Below are 21,887 nucleotides of genomic sequence, written 5' to 3'. Positions count from 1 at the left end.
AACGGTCTGTATGCAGGTTTTGTTGTACGTGCTGCCTGACACGGGGGCCTGCGTTGTTGGGTGTTGCGTACGTGACAAAAATAACTGAGAAATGTGAAACTGAACAGTCGCAATCGGAAGACGATGCAGGTGCAGAAAGTTGTCCAAAAAAGTAACTCCAAATATACGTGAACACAGTGGTGTACATGAAAATAATTGAACCATCTGTTACTGTATAATCAGTTTTTTATGGCTATTGCTATTGATGTGTGAGTCCAGAAGGGAGAAGCAGAATCAGATTTCCCTCTAATATGTGGTCTTCTTGGATGTATTCAGGTACTTCTTATATATCAACAACAAGAAATAAGCATCTCAATGTTCAACTAAATGCCAGATGTGAGAAAGCACTACATCACATGTGTCAAACACTGACTTCACATTGCCAACAAAAAATACACATAGACATAAGAGGGAAAACACCAAACACCTGGAATTAGAATACTAAAACTGAATTTACAGACATAACCATTCTGATACGAAAACTGGGAGTTGATGGTAATTTTGTAGGCATTAATAGGAGCTAAGTATTCATGACCTTAAAACGTGGCAAGAGAGATAATGTGTTTCATTGCAAAACACACCATTTATGAGTTTTGCTTCATACATGTATCAATAATGTAACATATAACATCTATGATAGATTTCCACTGGATACTATAATGCTCTTTAGATAAGGATCAGTTTATTACAAACACATATAAAATACAAACAAAAACATTGTGGACACCTTCGGAGTTCATTTTTATATTTCCTTCAGCTGTTTTCTGTTCTATGTTTGAATCAATGAAAGAGCACAACAGCTACGACAATCCAAATCCTTATTAAAACACTTCCACAATGTACAGCAGTTTGGCCTGCAAAAGACATTCATGTTAATTGCCAATGCCAATGCAAAACCTTAAGGTTTGTAGTGCATTTCCATTTGATACGTTCATGATTACTGATAAATACAACTTTATACGCCAGACTCCCTTTTTCATTATTGAAACTTTTAAAAAACACACCATATAATGTTATTTATAATTGAATTGACAAATAATGTATCATTTAAACGTGTTACTCTGTGATCGCCACAGGGTTGAGGTTGTTATGATGAATGAAGCTGAATGCAGGAAATAGATAAAATCTAAGCGTCAAGATGTTTTCACAGGAATGTGCTTGGATGCTTTTGAATGCAGGAAATAGATCAAATCTAAACATCAAGATGTTTTCACAGGAATGTGCTTGGATGCTTTTGAATGCAGGAAATAGATCAAATCTAAACATCAAGATGTTTTCACAAGAATGTGCTTGGATGCTTTTGAACAACATCCTAACACCCATCCACCTTAGGAAAAAAGAACAAAGGTTATAGTCAAATACGTGTACAGTACCAGTCAAAGGTTTAGACACACCTTACATTTTTTGGAGAAGTTTTTACTTTACTTTTATTATTTTCTACATTGTAGATTAATACTGAAGACATTTAAACTACGAAAGAACACATACGGAATGATGTACTAAACAAAAAAAGTGTTATCTACCATGTAGAAATTAATAAAAGTAAAGAAAGAATTTCTCAAAAAATGAGAAGGTGTGTCCAAACTTTTGACTGGTACTGTACGTTCACTCACACACGCACACAGCCTCTCGTTTTCTCTTGCACACAATTTCCTCTAACCACACAAAGCACAGACAGCCTCTTGACTTAAAAGAGAGTGCGACAGAGTACCAAGCTGTGGGTTTCGGTTTCAGATTGTAGCAGGTCATCTTTAGGTGCATCTCCATGCCTTAAACACACACACATCAACCACTTGTGACTTGTGGTGCTGTGTGTGTGTGTGTGTGTGTGTGTGTGTGTGTGTGTGTGTGTTCGTGTGTGTTTGAGGCTCTGTGTGTGAGCGAACCTACAGATTGAGAGCTATAGTGTATGTGCATATAAGTGTTATTGTCTGTGTGTGTGTGTGTGTGCGTGTGCTTGTGTATGCACTGTGCGTTCACATGCTCATGTGTCTGTCCGAACATCATTTTGGAGGATGCTTGAATGTGTGTCTATGTATGTCTATGTGACTACTAACTAACTTCAGACTGAGGAAGCGTGTGCGTGTGCGTGTGCGTGTGCGTGTGCGTGTGCGTGTGCGTGTGCGTGTGCGTGTGCGTGTGCGTGTGTACTTACCCCTGGTTGAGGCAGGTGATCTATGATGTAAGAGGCTCTCAGGCGGAGGGCTTCTTCACTGTTGAACAGCATCATTTCCAGCACTGACACACCTTTCAGCTGGACAAACCCCTCTGCCACCTCCCCCACCCAACAAACAAACACTTTTCATTAAGATTCATGTCCTCCTTTTTTCAGTTTAATGCTGCCACTGTGTCCAATACTACGTTAGGGCTGAACGATTAATTGCATTTGCGATAAAATCGCGATTTTCTAACCGCAACGTCCGCGATTACAACGTGGTAAAAAAAAAAATCTAATTGCAATTAGATTATTTTCCCAAATCGTTCAGCCCTATACTACGTTATGCATTCTGGTAGACTGCCAACATTGCCAAATTGTGCATTCTGAAATAATTGAAATTTCACAAATTTGAGACGGTAAAAAAAGTTATTTTGTGTCTCTCTTTAAGAGAGAAATCAAATCTCAAGAGACAAGGGAAATTAGACTATGGAGAAAAGAAAGGGCAGCTATCTGTGTAGGAGAGAGAGAGAAAAAACAGAAGGCTATGTAAAAACAGGAGATCAATTTGTAAATTGCCACCGTCTGTAAACCAGACACACAAAGACCTTCCCCATCGGTTACAGAGGTAATCAGTGTAGCTCAGACCCACCCAAGCAGTACTGAAGGTGCACCACATCTATACAGTACACATCTGTTCCCTACAGTTACCTAGGAGTAATGTTTCACTTGTCTTTACATTATGCCACACATCAGCCCCCACAGCACTGTCCTGATTGGATGATAACCACTGTAGAATTTGATGCTGATTGGCTCCCTGACCTACCTGTGGACTGCTGGCCACCAGCAAATGGAGCACCTCCAAGCTCAAGGTCACAACCTCTGCGTCAGCCATCTTGAGTGTGGCACAAAGAGCAGGGAGCACCCCTGCCTCTACTAGCTGCAGGCAGAATGCAGTGCCCTTGTATGCAACATTACCCAGAGTCCTCAGCACCTGCGCAGCACATGGAGAGGAAATAACTGATCGGGTCTCAGTCTATGCTCAATGAAATGCTTTTTTTAGTTAAGCTGGCTTTCAGTTTCTAGTGAACATTACGCTGTTTCGTGCTGGTAAAGTTTGTGTGTGTGTGACCGAGGGAGTGAGATTGAGCAAGAGAGAGAGAGAAAGAGAAAGAGAAAGAGTGTGTGTGTGAGTGTGCAAGTGAGTGAGTGAGAGAGAAAGAGAGTGAGTGAGAGAGAAAGAGAAAGAGTGTGTGTGAGTGTGCAAGTGAGTGAGTGAGAGACAAAGAGAGTGAGTGAGAGAGAAAGAGAAAGAGTGTGTGTGAGTGTGCAAGTGAGTGAGTGAGAGACAAAGAGAGTGAGTGAGAGAGAAAGAGTGTGTGTGAGTGTGCAAGTGAGTGAGTGAGAGAGAAAGAGAGTGAGTGAGAGAGAGAGACTAGTAAGTGAGTGTAGTATGTAGAAAATGTATTCAGTGTTCCCTCTATATGCTGTAGAACACAGCATGTGACATGAGTGTGCATATGTGTGGCTCCCTCACCATGCTGTTGATACCCTGGGAGAAGGGCATAAGCTGGATGAGCACTGGAACCAAACCACTGCCCAACACAGCAGAACACCACACCACAGAGTCCGCTAGAAAAAGGAGAAGACAAGTACTGAAGAGCACAGCAGAGGGGTAAAATAATTAAATGAGGACTGACTGCTGATACATGTACACCGAGTCAGCAAAGTATAAAACCTGAGTCATCCAAAGTTATACAAAAAGACACCCAACCCTGACTCAGGACCAACAGACATGAAGAGAAACAGGAGGGTCAGAGCAGAGACACAGACAGAAGGATGGTCTAGAGACGGAGAAGGCCTACCAGTGAGGTTGTTAAGTACCCAGAGGGCTTCTCTGCCGAGAGCTGGATGTGTGTGCAGGTAGCTTTGGGCAAACACACCCAGCGCTGCCAGGAGACGGCAGTCGTTCACACACGCTCCCACTTCCTCGCACGTATCACAGCGGGCGAGCAGGTTACCCAGGCAACGCAGCAGGGGCCAAATAAGCTGGGGGGGGGGGGGGGGGGGGGGGGGAGGGGGAGGAAGAGGCAAAAACTTAAAAGCATAATTATGCAAAACATGAACGGCATAAAAGTCTACGTTTATTCAAAATTAGCTTAAAGAAGAATTCATAATATTCATTCCACCAATTTAAAAGTATAATGCAAACTTAAAACAACAGAAGTGCATTTGAAGTGTCAGCTGGGGTAATTGCTCAGAGCAAGAGCTTTATTAGTGTGCTAAGCCATTCAGCAAGCTCACTCGCGCGCACACTCACATACTCCTACACAATTCAAGTAGAAAACTTCAAAAAAATTATGCAGACACACACACTCCAAGAAAACTATATAAACACACACACACACACACACACACACACACACACACACACACACACACACACACACACACACACACACACACACACACACACACACACACACACACACACACACAAAGTGAAGTAACAAACAAGAAACACTTACAAGCTCCAAGCCATCCTGAGACTCTCCATGAGCCACAGCTCCCCCTAGAGTCACCATCAGGGAACTACATCGTGACAGTGCACCATGATTCACTAGCACCGAAGAGTCTGTCTCACTGAAGTGCGAAGAAGAGAAGTGAGACTCTTAAAATATGTTATTTTAAAATATATATCCTTCCCCCAAGCATTTGGGAATTTATACTTGTATTTAAACTTAATTATAATGATAATAGATCATGAACAGGTGACTTAGAATATAAACGTGCGCGCGCACACACACACACACACACACACACACACACACACACACACACACACACCTCTCACTAGTGTGTTTACACAAGTGTTTACCTGCAGCTCAGATAGTGCAGACACCAGGCACATTCAATGGATGCCCCTATACCATACTCAGGATCTGAGTTCAACCCTGCCATGAGGTGAGAGGTCAGGCCAGAGGTCAGAACCAACCTGAGGACCAATCACAGCAAAGCAGGCAGATTTGTATATGGAACAGCAAGAAAAAAACAAGTGATTATTATCGTTTGTGTTTATTATCGTTTGCAATCATTGTGAGAAAATCTCAATAGTATGACATGATCCACCTTCCCTCACATCCTATGACCAATGAAGATAAAAATCAAACTTTCCATGTACATTTCACCCATGTATAAAATGTGTGTGAGAGAAAGAAAGAAGCTTACGGTATGATCTTCTGCTCAGCATCTCTGGCCTGCAGAAGCTGTGAGAGTGCGAAGGCAACAGCTTCCAGCACGGCCAGATTACCACCGTGGTTCTGTACACACACACACACACACACACACACACACACACACACACACACACACACACACACACACACACACACACACACACAACCTTAGACTCTGTGGATCTGAACCACCTGGAACTCATAGGACTCTTATAAGACCCTTCTATACAATCTGAAGAATTTAGAATATGGCTTCAATTACTGGGAAAAGAAAGTTGAGGTACAGTGCAATTATGCTATTACAATTCAACAGTATGTCCATTCCTAATTTTAATATAATATCATTTTTGTTTAATATAATTTGTATTAATACCTTAAATATATGGCTTAATGGACTACTAGAGAAATAAGTAGCGTGAGTATGTATATGTGTATTCAGGTAAGAGTCAGAGTTCACCTGGAGGCAGTGATGCAGTGCTGGGATGATCCCTTGTGCCAACAGCTTCTCTCTGACCAACTCATTCTCAGGACACAGATTTCCCAGAGTATACAGACACAACTCCTGATGGAGAGAGGAAGGGGAGAAAAAAGGCGAATAACTTGTAAAGAGACACAGATTTTCCAGGGATACAAAACATGAAATGACCACACTATTTACCCAAATCTAACTAAAAACACAAGATTTGAGTTATCAGATAAGTTTCTCACCGTGAACTTGGCACTCTGTCCGGAGAGGTAGGTGAGCAGATATGGACTGGCAAGCAGACAAGTCATTCCGACCTCAGGGTGAGGGGAGTGGGAGAGAGTGTGCAGACATTTTCCCGCCTCCACACGACACTGGGCGTCTGAGCCCGACAGCAGACTCACCACCACACGCATGCTGTTCTCCAGTCTGATCAGACAGATATACACACACACACACACACACACACACACACACACACACACACACACACACACACACACACACACACACACACACACACACACACACACACACACACACACACACACACACACACAAAACACACACACACAAAACACAGAGCTGACCACAACTGCACACACCACACCAGGGAATTAGACATGAGTGGGCCCTCTTGAGGTCTTAGATCCTTTCCATGAGAGGGTCTTTCAGCCATAGACAGGATTTCTGTATGTTTGTGTAGCTACCGGATGAAGATGAGCTGGACCTTGAGGTCTCTAAGTGCTCTCCTCAGCTCCCTGCACAGGGTAGTCCTCTTCTCTCCGCCTGCCTGCAATCCATGTAGCAGCTTGACCACCTACAGCACACACACACACACACACACACACACACACACACACACACAGAGAGAGATAGAGAGAGATTAGAAGAGGTTGAACGATGTTGATAAGCAAAGCTAGGCGTAAGTGCAGCACTGTCCATAAATCACCTGGTCGCTAGTGGGCGTGATGCACGTATCCATCGTCCCTTCACCCTCGAACGCATCATCTTCATCCTCATGCAGCAGGACCCGCTTGCTGACGAGTTGCCGGTCTCTCCGGGCTTGTCGCAGTGCTGCGTGTCAGGGAAGGGTGTACAGAAACGTCGCAGAGTGAAAACAAGGCTATTCAGACCTCAAGACTTTGAAATAGCCAAGTCAGGTAACTTATTCATCACTCACCTCTCTCTTGCTCTCGCCTCTTCAATTTGAACTCCTCAAGTCCACTGCCTTGAAGTCGGGCTTTATGTGGTACTGTTTTCAACCTCCACATTTCAATGCCGCTGGTTTACAAGCATGCCGTTCAGCGAACAGATAACCAGATTTACGTTAAGGTTACTCGCAAGTAACGGTCTTGATACCGACAGAAAAGAACGTTCGATCCAGAAAACAGTGTTCGGCAGCACTTGACAAGTAACCAGAAGGCAAGCCCTAGCGTCAGTGGGAGGGGAAATTCAAACTGTAATCCACACATTTGGTTTTCTATTCTTACATGCATTCAGCTAAACAAATTAGCACTATGACTGATACAACTGTATCAACATATCAGTGTCCAATATTCTGTCAAACTTTGCTTCAACTGTTTTTAGCGCCGTGGAGTCAGTGACAATAATGAAGTTTCAATATGGCCGCCATTTGTAACCTTTTCAAAGTAAAAGTAGAAAGTTATTCATTAGTGTTTATTTATATAATGAAGAAGACATGTTCGTTTAACAAACACTGTATATGCTACTAAAGGTACACTTAACGTAGAGGACAGAATACAAATACAAAGAACCTATTAGTGTTGTATGGTGTTCTATGACTCTCAACCAGTATAAATAAAACTGTTTTGTATCAGCTATGTGGGCCTTGGTGTGAAATGCTTTGGATGTGGTGATTTATAATAGATTTAATGGAAAAAAAAAGTCTATGTTTTTAGCCTTCCTAATAGGTTACCTCCTCATTCCATGATTATTTGCTAAATTCTGATAAAATGACAAAACAGGCAGATGTCGTGCAAATCGTTAAAACATTTGTGAAAACGGATTTTCAAACAAAACTTAGAAGCAGACTTTTATTTTGACACTTTTTGAAACATACTGTCGCTTATTGTGGCTATACCCACGGAACTCGAGCTTGCCAGAAGCGTGTAACCAGCCACAACAACGAAAATTCCAGTATGGCCTGCCATTAATTATACAAGGACATTGTTTTTAAGCTAAAAAAAAGTAATTTGTTTCTCAAAAAAAATCAGGGGAATGACAACGGAAATTTTTATCTAAAAGTGTTACATGAGTCATTCCACCTGCCTGAGAATGAGTGTTGAAAGGTAGTCGATAAATTGGCCAACAATAATTGCCTACTGATGAACCTCAAATTGTGTGACTGAGAAAACTAATTGTGCATCCTTATTATGTGGGTGAAATGATATCCTATACTTTAAGGAAATTCATAGATATTTAGGCCTGAATCGCCTTTGTAGTGTAAGTGGATGGAATTGCACAGCAAAAATACCTGCAAAACAACCTGTTGTCACTAAACGTCTTCAAAGTGTTGACCTTTTTTCTATTTTTATCTATGTATGCCATTGTGAAGTTTGTCTGTCATTTTTTATTATTGCCATTGCCCTAAGAAATTGCTACCATTTGTGTTTACACATATTATAAAACATTTTATGGTATGCTGTTATACAAATTGTAGTTCCTTATGTAATAAGAGTGTTCATTAATGTTTCTGCAGAGTGTTAAATAGTTTTTTCTTTATATAATTGAGTAGCAGCTTGTGAAAAGCGATGTGAATCTCTCTGTGTCCGCTTGTACAACATTTGTTTTATTATTAACCTTGTCTTCTGTTTTGTCCTGTCCAACTAACATCCCACTCGTGGCCTGTACTTTGATGTGGTGATTGGGCTTTCAAATAAACAGGCCTTGCTTCCTCAACAAAGTTATCTGTTTTGTTTTGCTTTTCAGCATTCTGTTCTGCCAATTCATACCAAACACAGTCTATAGGCTAATTTTATTCAGTAATGTGTAGGATGTTCTGAGTATAAATACAACGTTTTTTTAATCAGCTATGTGACCTTTGGTGTGCAATGCAACTTTATGGATGTGGTGATGTATTATTGATTTAATGGTGAAATGAATGATAATAAACGACATAAAACAAATGTTGTGTAGGCTACCATCTCATTCCATGTTTTTTTGCTAGATGAGTTACCTAAAAGGACAAAATTTGGAGATGCAATATGGAGTGTATTTATCTAGACTAGTTAAACGTTGAAACATTTGTCAAAACGGATTTTCAAACGAAATTTTGAAGCGGACCTTATTTTTACGCTTTTCGCCGCTAGCTCTTCTATGCAGTAGTAAAATTGTGCGAGTTGTGCGAGAGCATGTTACCGTGATTGCCACCTACTGATGGGGAGGAAAGCTATCGCACGTTTCATTGAGAGAAAAAAAAACTTACTTCCGTCACAGGGAACGATGGGATGCAGTTATGCTACTGGTACGATTTTGCCCTCTGCGATGAACATGGAACAACATTAAAGCGATCCCTGGGAGGACAGCTCCGCTCCGCTTTAGTTAGAGGTATATCTAATCTGTGTTTGAATCTTCCCTTAAATATTTTGTGTAGCTAACATGCAGCAAAAACATACATTCAGTCATTGTAATGTAGGCAAATGATTACACAATTCTCAAAGTCATCGGCAAAGACATTGCTATGTCCACACCTGCTGGTGGAGGGGACGAACTGTCAATGAACTTTCGACAGGTTCCGTTACCAGTAACTACTTCCATGCCACCAATGCAAGTAAGACCATAGACAGCGGGTCTGGGCAGTAAGTAAGTTGAGGGTAATACTGACTGTTAGCTTATGTGTTCTATCGACTCTACCCGTTGCTGTTATGAAACTGTTATGAAGGAACGATTTTTCGAGCGATCGGTGTTTTTTCCCCCGAAAATGTCTTTCTTCCAGAAGGAAGCCACGGCATTCTCGAAATAGAACGTAAACGAACGGATGTTTTTGTTTCATAGACACAGGGAGGTTCTCCAATGCCTATGGCTTGTTTGCCTCGTTTACTCACAATGTGAATGAATAGGGTTAACTCCCATGTTGTATCGCAAAAGTCAAAAGGCGTCCTCTAGTGTTTGGTTGTAGACGGCAATGTCAGCCTGTGATTCCGTTGAGTGGTGATCAAGCTTCGAGTTCCACGTAGTGCGAGGACTTGTCTATATTGAGTACACTATATTAGGCTATATTGAATGTTTAGGTGTTTATATGTATTGAGATACAGCAATACATTACCCACTAAATAACACAGAAGTATTGATTTGTATTCATAACTACAAATATTTCTGCAACAGTTGCCAACGATGTAGTACCTTCCTTAACAGCCTCGTGTGTTGTTTTGGGTGTGTTCTTCTAGATGAGAGGCCTTACAGATGGGGGTTAGTCGACTTGATGTGCTTTATAGAAGGCTTCTCCTGACCAAGCTGTTCATCCAAGGATGGGGAAAGCCAGAGGACCTAAAAAGGTAGACCTTTGCCATTATAATTCCACTTGCCGTGCCAATGCACAATCTGTACAGGGGCTTGCTGACTAAATTGGAGCTTTGTCAGTAGTAAAATGTCAGCATCACAAAATATCTGTGAAGACAGCTAGGTATCATTCAGTTTGTACTGGGTAAAAACATTTTTGTGACAGCCTTCCTCCATTGATCACATACATCAAAACAAAACTACTGGGTTACAGTTATAACTGAAATAAAATGCAATGTGTGACAATGTATGCAAAAATGCCTGACAGTGTTGTATTGTAACCTAGAAATCATGTTATGTTTTGTCCTTTTTTTTCTCCTAGAATATTTGAGTTCAGGAAAATTATTGGTGACCGAGAGAAGTGTAAGCACCTGGTACCCAAGGATTATCCTGTTTATATTGATAAGGTGAAGCTACTTTTTCTCCATCCTCAGTAAAACTGTTCTCTTGTTGTATAGATAGTGGTCCAGATCAAGTGCTGAGGTGTATATATAGAAGTATATAATGTATAATGTAACATGTAATGTGTAATGTATGTATATAATGTGCATATAAGGTCCACTGAGCTAATTTGAGAATGTCTGGTACATTTATCTTTGTTTTATTGAAAATGGCATAGAGCACTGATAATTTTTTATTGTAAACAAGACCCAGTATGCTTAACAATACCACAACCATAAGGAAATTATACTTATCACTTAAAAATAAGCAATATGTCAATGTTTATTATTACTTTACTTACCATATAATGCTTAAATAATCAGTCAGATTGTATAGAAACATGCAAATAAATGTGACCAGGAGGATTATTTGTAAGTGTGCACAGGCCTCATAATAACTGGTTTTATGTTCCTAGGTAGAGGATGAGTCAGACTGCAAAATTCATAATGGCCATTTTATATCACCCCTGGAGGAGATTGTGCCAGGTGTCTTGCCAACAGAGTCCGTAAAAGCCAGGTGAAGTCTCAGCTTTGTTATGTGGTGGACTGTGTATTGACTCTTTCATCAGATGAGATCATACCAATGACCTTTGATCATTTCTCTTCAAGGTTCCAGTTTATCGTGCCCAAGAAATGGAAGAAGCACCACCCCGTGTGCATACACCTGGCAGGAACAGGTGACCACGTACGTTGACTTTGAATTATATGTTAGAATGACTTCACTGTAGTTTCCTAGGTTCCTATTTGAAGCTTTAGCTTGACGCTCAACTTAGTCTCTCATTCCACAAAGCACTTGAAAATGGGTTATCCATAAAGTACATACAATATCCAAGTATAGAGAGAGTGCTAGAGCGAGGTTAAAAAACTATTTTGCTCCAATCTTACTTCTCCTCATCTTTTCCCCACCTTGTGATCTATTCTGCAGTTTTTCTGGAGGAGGCGTACCCTTATGGCCAGGCCAATGATAAAGGAGGCAGGAATGGCATCCCTGCTGCTGGAGAACCCATACTATATCCCTCACTGGGCTTCACCCTGTTTCAGGAACCTTTCTTAGTGTGGTTGTGAACCATACCTATTTCTTTACTGAGTTGGCTGTACATTCTGGTAGACCTAATTAAAATAGTTTTGCCAGGGAAGTCGTGTTAGGAAATCTTTGGGATTATGCATTGTTATGAATACCGTATTTCAGAACATTCTGAATATACCAACAAATTAGGAAATGTCAAAAAGAGACCGGTGTATCTGCCTACCAGAGATTTTAAGCTTATACTGTTTTAAGGAGAGTGGTTTCCTCCTGTGGTGGATAGAGCTGGCAGAGGTTAGGAGGAAATGTATACTTTAAAAAGCAAAATGGTCCATTGTGCCAAAAATTGTTTTGTCAAACATTTCCTTAACCTTGAACTGCACATGGATACCGGAAACCAAAAGACCAGCTGTAAGTATATTTAATTACTGAACTATTTGACTGACATTTCACTTGTATGCATGTACCGATAAATTCGACATGTCATCATTGCCTGCCTCGGTATTCATGCGTGTTGCACGCCGATGTTTTGCATTTGTCTGTTCTTTGAAAGACGCTCCAGTCTGAAGAACGTGTCCGACCTGTTCGTTATGGGGGCGGCACTCATCCTGGAGTCGGCCGTGCTGCTCCACTGGCTGGAGAGGGAGGGCTACTGGCCACTGGGCATGACCGGAATCTCCATGGGCGGCCATGTAAGTCTCCTTTGTTCCAGTTACTATTTATACAAACCCACTGAATGTACGCAATGCAGAACGCTTTATCCCCGAGTGCCAGGATGTGAATATATAGCCATCTGAACCCTAACCCTGCTGGATCATCCGCATCCGCCAAGGAATAAATATTCCTCGTGACGACATAATTATAAAAACTCTCGGCTCACACCAGCGTGATCGTTCCCCTCATTGGGTTAACTCCAGCTCACGTAGCCCTAGATGATTTCACTGGAATGATGCAGGACTTAAATTCTTTCGTTTTTACACGTTTGCAAGTTAGCCTGGTGTTTTGGGTGCTGGGTGATTGGTGCCTGTTCTGGATACTTGTATCATGTGTCTCTTTCCCTGATCCCTGGAGAGCATTTCGAAATAGAGTGTGGCTCTCAGTTGACCTTGTGGTGTTAAATAAATGAATGCACCCTGTGCCAAGTTCCTTGCGCTTCTCTCTAGCGCTCTCTAGCTAAGTGTATGCAGTTTGCTTTACCTTTGACTTTTTAATTACATTTTTTTTACTTTTCTGGACAGATGGCATCTTTGGCTGTGACAAACTGGCCCAAACCTATTCCTCTGGTGCCCTGCCTCTCCTGGACCACAGCCTCCAGTGTATTTACCACAGTAAGAACTAACCTCTCTCAGGGTTTAGGGGAACCCAGTCCAATATTGTTATGATATTATGCTTAATGTTGTAAGGAGTTGGTTCAGTAGTCAAGAATCCATTTTTACTGTCGAGTTCTCGTCATGTTAAATGCAAACAAAAAACAAAACAGTCGCTTTCATGATTGACAAAAACAGTATTGATTTTGACAACGTGTCTATCAGTTTGTCTGTAGGGGTTTCAGAGTGGGCCATCCACTTCACATGATTTTCCTCTCTCTCTCTTCAGGGTGTTTTAAGCAAAGCTGTTAACTGGAGACAACTTGAGAAACAGTATGCCATGCACACGGTGTATGAAGAAGAGATCATAAGAATGCTGGAGTACTGTGGGGTAAGTTCACTATGCCTATGAACAGGGAGGGACGTGCACAGGAGGGGGCTAAGGTTGCTCGGGCAACTGCCCGTTTGCCCTCCTCGACTGAAGTTGCCCCTCCGAAGGAAATATGTATATATTTTAAATAGTATTACGGCTGCAGAACTTCATGTAGGCCTAGATAAAATAATCATGGAATATGTGCGTGGGGGGAGGGGGCGTGGCGGCGGCGGTTAGTGATCGACCCTGACAGTTTCAGAGTTTCAAGTGATCTAGGCAGAATTTGCGTCCAGGGAGGGGGCGTGGCGGCGGCGGTTACAAAAATTAACGTGTTGCCCCTTTTTTCCAAGGCAGAGCAATGGCCCTTCAAAATTCCTGTGCACGTCCCTGCCTATGAATGTTGTCACAATAAAAAGATATCTAGTAAGACAAGTAAGTATGGGATAAGGTAAAGTCCGGAGGGTCATTATCGAAAAATAAATCCCGACGGGATTAACAGGACTAGCCGCCGGGGAAGAACACTTAAAGTGCAGTATAAATCCAGTACAAAAGGACAGTCGGACTGCAGTACAAATCCAGGTTCTATGAATTGCAAATCTATAATTAGAACCAGTGGTGACCTGATGCAAAGCCGTGAGTTATAACAACTGGAGCAGGTGTTGACCCTGCACCACAAATTTGTTCACTTAGTATTAAGAGATTCAAAATAATCCAGTTGTAAAACGCAGTGTATTTCTATGAAAATCCTTGTGGAGATTAACTCACAGAAAAATCCAACATGTTGATTTTTTCACACAACAGACCGATTCATTCAGGATGGGCCAAGACTTTGTGAAGTTCTCCCCTGGCAGCTTTGACCTGGAGCTCTCCCATGAACTGCTGGGCCTGGACCAGCAGGAGAGGCAGCACATGGGCCTGCGGTCCTCGTCTCTGCGCTTACGGGCAGGCGGAGGAGGAAACGAAACGGACAGCGGCAAAGGGAGCGAGCTGTCGGGCGGGTCAGCGCACGAGCAGCTGGACCACATGCTGTCGGCGGTGAGCAGCAGCGGGCCGCACATCGATATGCTCCACGCCAAGAGCATCGCCCGCGCCGCCGCCGGCCGAGTTGGGGCCAGGGGAGGAATGGGTCAGCGCGACTCACTCCAGAGGCAGTCACTCTTCTTCATGAAGGGAGTCATGGATGAGTGCACCCACATTGCCAACTTCTCAGGTGGGCTCACTGTGGGGGGCATGGCCAGGGCATAGGGCATAGGGCATAGGGCATAGTGCATAGGCCAGGAGGGGGATGTGCTTCTGCTGCTTGTTATTCATTCATGGCATCCAATCCAGACATAACACCAGGCATGTTTTTTGGCGTGATTTTTACTTACTTTGTAATTTGTGGATGTGAGGCCATATTTTGTTTCCTCTTTAGTGTTGTACACATAAAGCATAAAAGTACATGTTGAAGTGTACATTTTAAGTCAAAAGAATTGTAGCTCCCTACGTATGAGTGAACTTCATGTCCAATTATATATATATATATATATATACACACACACACACACACACACACACACACACACACACACACACACACACACACACACACTGCAAAGGCCAATTAGACATCCTTCTGTTTTTGCAGTCCCTGTGGACCCCAGCCTGATCATCATAGTGCTGGCCAAGGAGGATGCCTATATCCCCCGCACTGGTGTGAGGAGTCTGCAGGAGATCTGGCCTGACTGTGAAGTTCGTTATCTCAATGGAGGCCACATCAGCGCCTACCTCTTCAAACAGGGACTTTTCAGGTAGACAAGGCCCATCCACATATCTTCACAGAATTGACTGCTTCATTTTACTGTTTAACAGTAGTAATGTGTTCATGTGTGGTCAAAATCTATTTGTCTTATAATTATGGTTGAAGAACATGGCCTTTTTTTTAAATTATGACTAACTATTTATTTTTCTGTCTCCAGGCGAGCTATTTATGATGCCTACGACCGATTTCTTCAAAAGTATTCCAGTCTTTAGCAGTTTGTTTTGGAACCCACTCCATTAACAAGCATGCTGTTAACTCAAACAAAGCCAAGGTGTGTACAGTGAAGAACATGGTAGACTTCTGATGACTGAAGAATCTTGAAGGAATCCTCATACAATGGGACAGATACTGTGGTGCTATCAGCAGCATTATTTGGTATTTACATACAAAAAAAGTATTAGTATTAGTATTTATAAGAAAATATCCATTGATCAGTTCACCTGATCTTCATGCCAATCCACAACTTGTGCTAACCTGTTTTCACAGTTCCTTGCAGCACCTCCTTATCCTGGTTGCCTTCCACTGTGTTACTACGCATTGCAGGGAAAGTTTTTTAATAAAAGTATTGTATTTTTGGATAAAGATAAATGCTGTTTCACAATGACTATTAAAGAAGGTTCCAGTTGATTTTGTCCCCATTGCTTTGTTCCAGTGTGTTTTCTGGGTTGCCATCACATTTTTTACATTTGTGTTGCCGTGTTATGATGGGGGGAGACCTACCACTGCCAAATATAGTTAATGAAAGACTCCCTTGTATTTTACAAACGAATTCTTCTTAATAACTAGAGTATTAGTAGATGTTTACCATTGAATGGCATGCCCCTTGTTATATTGACTGTCTAAAATATTCCTTAAGCAGATTTATTTACTGAAATAAAAATGGAAAAAGACAGCTGTGTTGGAGAGTGAGATGTTTGTGATACCGTTAGACATTATTCTTGGCGCAAAAAGTTTAGTTAAGTTTAACTAGTTTCGCATTATATAGTTTATGAGATACAGAAGAAAAACCGAAGAACTTTTAAACTGAAAATATTTTTTCTTAACATGGAAACACGAAAGCTGTGAAAGCTGCGCCCTGAAATTGGGACTATTGGGGCAGGTCCACATCATGGCACAGCTAGATAGTGCATATCAGCGGAACATTTTAGAGCACAACGAAGAGACGGAGGAGAATCGTTATGAAGTGGGGAGGCTGATATCGTGCATAAAGCTCTGTGGGAAGTGCGAACTTTAAAACGATGTGCGAGGGCGACACCAGGCTGAACAGACACTACGATTAGGTGAGTCAAATTTTTTTTTTGAGCTGATCGATGTATCAGAATCAGAATAGTATTTGCAATGCAATCTGCAAGAACAAAGTTTTGTTCATTTAGCAGCATGTTTTGTTGCTGTTATTTGTTTCAGTTGTGCCTTTTGCTTCATATTGTATGCCACACGTGTGCCACAAGCTTAATAAATTATGCAAGTTATTTGAGCTATGTGTCTGTCTAATCTTTTTACTTTGTTGCAATCATTTTACTTTAATGCTGTATTATAGGCAACATATTTGTGTCGCGCTGAGCGCTGAAGCATGTGAAATGTATCTGAAATAGGATTTCTGCTCCTTGCTGGCACTCAAAATGCAGCCCATAGCATATCGTACTGGTCTATATAGGCCTTCTGCTTATAATAATCAGCTACCTCTATTTTTGTGACGGTGCCATGACGTCATACAAAATTGCCCCACCAGAAATTTTAGGCTAAAATCCAAATCGCCACTGTGGATATCTATTTCTTGAGAACAGTATGCATGTCGTACTGTGCCCTTGGCGAAAAGATTGCAGGAATCTCTTGTGCGCCGTGCGTAAGGATCTTTGGTCTTGTGTTATACATTATGACATCATGACGTTGAATTTGTATTTGTATTTTTTTACCCACGTTATTATGCAAAATGATTTCGCGTTTACACGGGGGGGATGATGGTGACATGTAGGGAAGTGAACGAGAGAGAACAGCAGGGCGGAAACGGAAATACTCCTCTGACGTTTTGTTATGTATACCAGCTGATCTGGCAATCAAGGCGATCTAGCTAACAACATCAGCCAGCAACTCTGGGAAAGCCGCCGCGCCTTGTCATCTCATCTGCAGTGTTTGTTGGTTACCTACCGCAGGTAGAAGACCACTCAATTTCGGCGACATGCCATTTAGGTGAGAATCCAGGTCTCCTACGCTGTACGGATTCAGCTGTGCAGAGGAGGCCACAACTAAGTGGCCTACTACGTTGTTCGGTTTGCTTAGCCAGCTGAATAGCCTTCGGGGACTGCAACATTTAGATTACTTAACAACAGAAGGATTATTGTTTAAAATGTTGTATACCCAAAGAATGATCAAGTGGCCTCGAAGTCATCCGTGGCATCAAATGTCGCCATAGAATCACTCCCCAGGGGCATGTCTATTCTGTGAAGAAAATAAGCTATCCTAGCTAACTCGCTGGACTAGTTTCAGCAGGTACACAGCTAGTGACAGAAGACAGGCAAACCGTCGGAACAGAAAACTCTAATGCGAAGTTAGGCTACTCGGTAGCTACCGATTTATACTACCACTAATTCAGTTACTATTCCTCGAAAAAGTCAAAATGTGGTTGAAGCTGTTCTTCCTACTTCTGTACTTTTTGGTGTTGTTTGTTTTGGCACGTTTTTTTGAAGCCATCGTATGGTATGAAACGGGCATTTTTGCCACTCAACTGGTGGACCCTGTCGCATTAAGTTTTAAAAAGTTGAAAACCATCCTGGAATGTCGGGGATTGGGATACTCAGGTTTGGCAGAGAAGAAGGATGTCCGAGAACTGGTCGAAAAATCAGGTTAGTCCCGCGGCTGTCGACAAACATACCACATTTAGTATATATTTGATCTCAATCGGTACCTCATTCTTCTAAATGCTTGTAGTTAGGCTACTTACATGAATGTAAGAAACATGCATTTGTTAAATCTTATTTGCTTGTTTAATGCAGGTGATCTGATGCAAGGGGAACTCTACTCTGCTCTGAAAAATGAAAAAGAACAGCAAGGGACAGACTCAAGCATTACATTCAGTGGGGAGATGCACTTTTATGAACTGGTGGAAGATACCAAAGATGGGATATGGTTGGTCCAAGTAAGTGTCTCTGTCACCCCAAATAGGAAGTTCAGACATTCACTGAATCATTCCATTACAACCAATGAAGGGAATTACATCAGCTTTTCTTATTTAAATTGATCCACGTGGTGGTGTAAAAGTCTTTTTTTACCCTGAACTTATGCAATGGATTCCAGATGTGCAACTGCATTTCTGTGAAAATGAGATGGACAACTAAAATAATTATGCATTTTTAACAAGGTAATCGCCCAGGGCAGGGACCCACTGCTGAGCAAAGCCAATTGGGCTAAAATGAACCAGAAAGTGTCCCAATTTGGTATTCGGACTGGCACTTTCAACTGTTCAAGCGACTCAAGGTGAGAGATTCTTGGTGAAACAATTCTAGTTAAAATATAAAATGTCTTTTATATGAATATTTTGAAAGACGAAGTTTTAATGCACAGTATCAGGCCTATTTATTTTTCATATCACAATGAATCAAAGAACAAAGTCAGTATTTACAAAATCATACGAATAAAGCAACTCAGAATTTCCACTGAAGCTGCAATATTTGGTGAAAGACTCCTATATGGTTTGGTGTAAACAGAATGCAAACATAAATCACAACTGTCTGCACACCAGTATATGTTGCAGGGGCTGTTTGTGGAATGCACATTCTTCATGGACTTAGTGTTTGGGCATACATAGAGAGTTACATACATAGAAAAGATGTTTTCCCGCTGTTTAAGAGAGTTTATTTAAATTATTATTTAATTGTATTCTTAAATAAATAAAGTTATTTACATCCTGTATGAGGAGCCACAAAGGTGCCTTATTGCCTTAATCATGAAATAGGAGTGAGGTATTGCTTGCTTAATAAGTTATTTAAAAAAAAAAACACTCACATGAAGGTATTTTTCTCACAGATACTGTCGTAAGCGTGGCTGGATGAAATCCACACTCATCATGTCCGTGCCACAGACCTCAGCCTCCAAGGGCAAAGTCATGCTGAAGGAGTACAATGGCCGGCGCATCGAGACAGAGCACATCTTCAAGTGGATGACCGCACACGTGGCCTCGCGCATCAAAACCATCCACTCCTCCCAGCAGCTTGCAGACGACTGGTACCAGCAGGACGAGCACGCGGTCAAGATGTTCCTCTTCGCCGAGCTTGACCAGCCACCGGCTTTCTTCTCGGCCCTCAGCATCAAGTTCACGGGTCGCATCGAGTTCATCTTTGTGGACGTGCGCAACTGGGACAACGCCAGCTGCCTGGAGGAGATCGGCATGAAGCAGACGCCCTCCTACATCCTCAAGACGCCCGAGGGCATCTACAGGTATGGGAACAGCACTGGGGAGTTCATGTCCCTGCACGCCATGGACACTTTCCTGCGCTCAGTGCAGCCAGAGGTCAACGACCTCTTTGTCCTCAGCCTGGTCATGGTCAACCTCATGGCCTGGATGGACCTTTTCATCACGCAGGGTGTGACGATTAAGCGCTTCGTGGTGCTCATTAGCACACTAGGGACTTACAACTCGCTTCTTATCATCTCCTGGTTGCCCATCCTGGGCTTCCTGCAGTTGCCGTACCTGGAGAACTTCTACGAGTACAGCCTGAAGGTGCTCCGCTACGCCGACACGACGACCGTCGCCTCCTGGGTGAGGGCGGACTGGACCTTTTACTCCTCGCACCCGGCGCTCTTCCTCAGCACCTACCTGGCACACGGCCTCCTCATCGACTACTTTGAGAAGAAGCGCCGCTGCGGCGAGCAAGACCAAAATGCCAACAACCTGGAGTGGCTGACCAGTCTGTGGGATTGGTACACCAGCTACCTGGTGCACCCCATCGCCTCCTTTCAGACATTCCCAAACGAGTCCGACTGGGACGACGATCCCAACTTCCTCCTGGAGAGGCTCGCCTTTCCAGACCTCTGGTTGCGTCCCCTCATTCCCATCGACTACATCAAAAATCTGCCCACCTGGAGGTTCCAGTGCTCGCAGGTCAGCACCACAGATGGCCACGCTGACTCCGAAAGTAATGGGGTTCACATGTGCGGGCTTAACAGAGACCCAGGTGAACACTGCAGTGACGTGGACAGCCCCTGTATAGGTGACAGCTGTAGGAAGACAGACGAATCCTGGTCCGGTGGTGGAGAGGCGCAGGACGGCGAATCTTCCCCCTGGCCCGACGACATGCTCCACTGCACCGAGTGCGTTGTGTGTCTGGAAAACTTCGAAGTCGACTGCTTAGTCATGGGGCTGCCGTGTGGTCACGTTTTCCACCAGCAATGCATTGTGGTGTGGCTTGCAGGAGGAAGGCACTGTTGTCCAGTCTGCCGATGGGCGTCGTACAAGAAGAAGCCATTGAGACCGGCCCATGGAGCAGACTTGCAAGAACAGGAGTAACAGTCTCATCCCTCTCCCATCACCTGCTTCCCACACCTAACTTATATAAATACTTGATGTGTCCATCGTTAGTCTCTAGTTTCCTGTTGTTGTTTGTTTTCTTTTTTGTTTTCATTGGCTTGAGCCTACATGCATTTAGAGGTATATGAGTTGCAATGGGTAATATAATCCTAACATCATTATTAGCATTGGTAATTGTCAAAAGAAATAACAGTGGAATAAGATTTCTTGACCCTACTGGGATCTGATTTGCCTTGTTCGTAATAGATAATAGATTTGATCTGCATTGCAGCTGTAATTGTAAAAACGTCAACTTGTGAATGCCTCTTTGCGATGGTTTGCGCTGTTATTGACATGAGGCAGCCCTCTTTACAATAATACGGTCCTCCTCCCACTTTACTTCTCATATGACTGAAAAATCCACTTATATGCTCCATTGATGAGCAGAATTTAATGTGTGTTTAAAAAGTTTGTCATTATGTAATTGTTACAAAGTTTAGAAGTATGTTTGTTTTACCGACAGACTTCTTGAAGGGTTTACTAGATGGTCAGTTTATGATTGAAAAAAAAGAGAGGATATATACATACAGATGTTTATCTTCAGGCATGTTATTTTGATATTTATTGCAAAAAAAACAGAACTCTAAAGCAACAACTGTAATTGTGACATCATGTCAAATGCTCAAAAGCCTCCATTAAAAAGAATCTTGCACAAGACCAACTGACCCAGGATAATAAACTACAACTATGGTCCTGGCTTGGTTTAGTTTGCCAATTCATGGAAGGCTTTTGATCTTACTCTAAATGCAATTGTAATTGGCGTTGTATTAACACTTCTAAAAGGACTGGGTAGTCCTGCTCACCTCTGTGATGTAATCTAAATCAGAATAGGTTATGAACAGAGAATAGCAATGTTCATTGAAATAAAGTTTATTTTTCACCTGGATTTACCTTGTGGAAATGTTCCCAAATAAATTGCAGTGTGTCTGTTACTTTTAGTGAGTTGTTGGAGCTGGGTAATCCAGCTG

General features: G+C 42.3%; 3 protein-coding genes across 7 annotated transcripts; 2 read left to right on the top strand and 1 right to left on the bottom strand.

Moving 5' to 3' along the window:
- Positions 1-699: 699 nt before the first annotated feature.
- Positions 700-7,516, bottom strand: tmco6 (transmembrane and coiled-coil domains 6). Of its 2 annotated transcripts, XM_031586893.2 has the most exons (14): positions 7,077-7,516; positions 6,846-6,970; positions 6,604-6,713; positions 6,139-6,322; positions 5,888-5,992; positions 5,423-5,514; positions 5,073-5,189; positions 4,723-4,837; positions 4,060-4,243; positions 3,732-3,826; positions 3,021-3,188; positions 2,195-2,314; positions 1,312-1,366; positions 700-1,245 (listed from the first exon to the last, which is right to left on the bottom strand). In XM_031586893.2, exons 1-13 carry the CDS (start codon positions 7,165-7,167, stop codon positions 1,352-1,354), a joined length of 1,521 nt encoding a protein of 506 aa, XP_031442753.1. In that variant the 5' UTR covers positions 7,168-7,516; the 3' UTR covers positions 700-1,245; positions 1,312-1,351. The 2 variants fall into 2 exon arrangements, with proteins under 2 accessions (XP_031442753.1, XP_012686763.2); XM_012831309.3 differs by having other exon boundaries at positions 700-1,366.
- A 1,717-nt stretch (positions 7,517-9,233) lies between these two features.
- On the top strand, positions 9,234-15,986 carry abhd18 (abhydrolase domain containing 18). 4 transcript variants are annotated; one of them, XM_012831047.3, is made up of 13 exons: positions 9,234-9,463; positions 10,303-10,410; positions 10,737-10,821; positions 11,271-11,371; positions 11,464-11,539; positions 11,780-11,864; positions 12,262-12,289; positions 12,432-12,570; positions 13,117-13,206; positions 13,475-13,576; positions 14,360-14,768; positions 15,186-15,348; positions 15,517-15,986. In XM_012831047.3, exons 2-13 carry the CDS (start codon positions 10,319-10,321, stop codon positions 15,569-15,571), a joined length of 1,425 nt encoding a protein of 474 aa, XP_012686501.1. In that variant the 5' UTR covers positions 9,234-9,463; positions 10,303-10,318; the 3' UTR covers positions 15,572-15,986. The 4 variants fall into 4 exon arrangements, with proteins under 4 accessions (XP_012686501.1, XP_031442756.1, XP_031442754.1 ...); XM_031586896.2 differs by lacking the exon at positions 9,234-9,463 and adding an exon at positions 9,486-9,686; XM_031586894.2 differs by lacking the exon at positions 9,234-9,463 and adding an exon at positions 9,486-9,718.
- A 1,059-nt stretch (positions 15,987-17,045) lies between these two features.
- rnf103 (ring finger protein 103) lies at positions 17,046-21,834 on the top strand. Its single transcript, XM_012832052.3, has 4 exons — positions 17,046-18,199; positions 18,350-18,492; positions 18,715-18,830; positions 19,380-21,834. Exons 1-4 carry the CDS (start codon positions 17,974-17,976, stop codon positions 20,857-20,859), a joined length of 1,965 nt encoding a protein of 654 aa, XP_012687506.1. The 5' UTR covers positions 17,046-17,973; the 3' UTR covers positions 20,860-21,834.
- The last annotated feature ends 53 nt before the right edge of the window (positions 21,835-21,887 follow it).

Source organism: Clupea harengus, chromosome 20 (assembly GCF_900700415.2).
Source record: "Clupea harengus chromosome 20, Ch_v2.0.2, whole genome shotgun sequence".
Taxonomy (NCBI): Eukaryota; Metazoa; Chordata; class Actinopteri; order Clupeiformes; family Clupeidae; genus Clupea; species Clupea harengus.
The sequence above is the reverse complement of the archived record's forward strand: the minus strand, read 5'-3'. Positions and strand labels throughout refer to the sequence as shown.

What these genes read in the sequence shown, in the direction of transcription:
- tmco6 (XM_012831309.3), bottom strand. Translation starts at nt 7,167, where the DNA reads ATGTGGAGGTTGAAAACAGTACCACATAAAGCCCGACTTCAAGGCAGT. An exon ending in GAGGCGAGAGCAAGAGAGAG is followed by an intron (nt 6,971 to 7,076) that starts GTGAGTGATGAA and finishes CCTGACACGCAG; the next exon opens with CACTGCGACAAGCCCGGAGA. An exon ending in TCACGCCCACTAGCGACCAG is followed by an intron (nt 6,714 to 6,845) that starts GTGATTTATGGA and finishes TGTGTGCTGTAG; the next exon opens with GTGGTCAAGCTGCTACATGG.
- abhd18 (XM_012831047.3), top strand. Translation starts at nt 10,319, where the DNA reads ATGGGGGTTAGTCGACTTGATGTGCTTTATAGAAGGCTTCTCCTGACC. An exon ending in CGGAAACCAAAAGACCAGCT is followed by an intron (nt 12,290 to 12,431) that starts GTAAGTATATTT and finishes GTTCTTTGAAAG; the next exon opens with ACGCTCCAGTCTGAAGAACG. An exon ending in GAATCTCCATGGGCGGCCAT is followed by an intron (nt 12,571 to 13,116) that starts GTAAGTCTCCTT and finishes TTTTCTGGACAG; the next exon opens with ATGGCATCTTTGGCTGTGAC.
- rnf103 (XM_012832052.3), top strand. Translation starts at nt 17,974, where the DNA reads ATGTGGTTGAAGCTGTTCTTCCTACTTCTGTACTTTTTGGTGTTGTTT. An exon ending in AGAACTGGTCGAAAAATCAG is followed by an intron (nt 18,200 to 18,349) that starts GTTAGTCCCGCG and finishes TGTTTAATGCAG; the next exon opens with GTGATCTGATGCAAGGGGAA. An exon ending in AACTGTTCAAGCGACTCAAG is followed by an intron (nt 18,831 to 19,379) that starts GTGAGAGATTCT and finishes TTTTTCTCACAG; the next exon opens with ATACTGTCGTAAGCGTGGCT.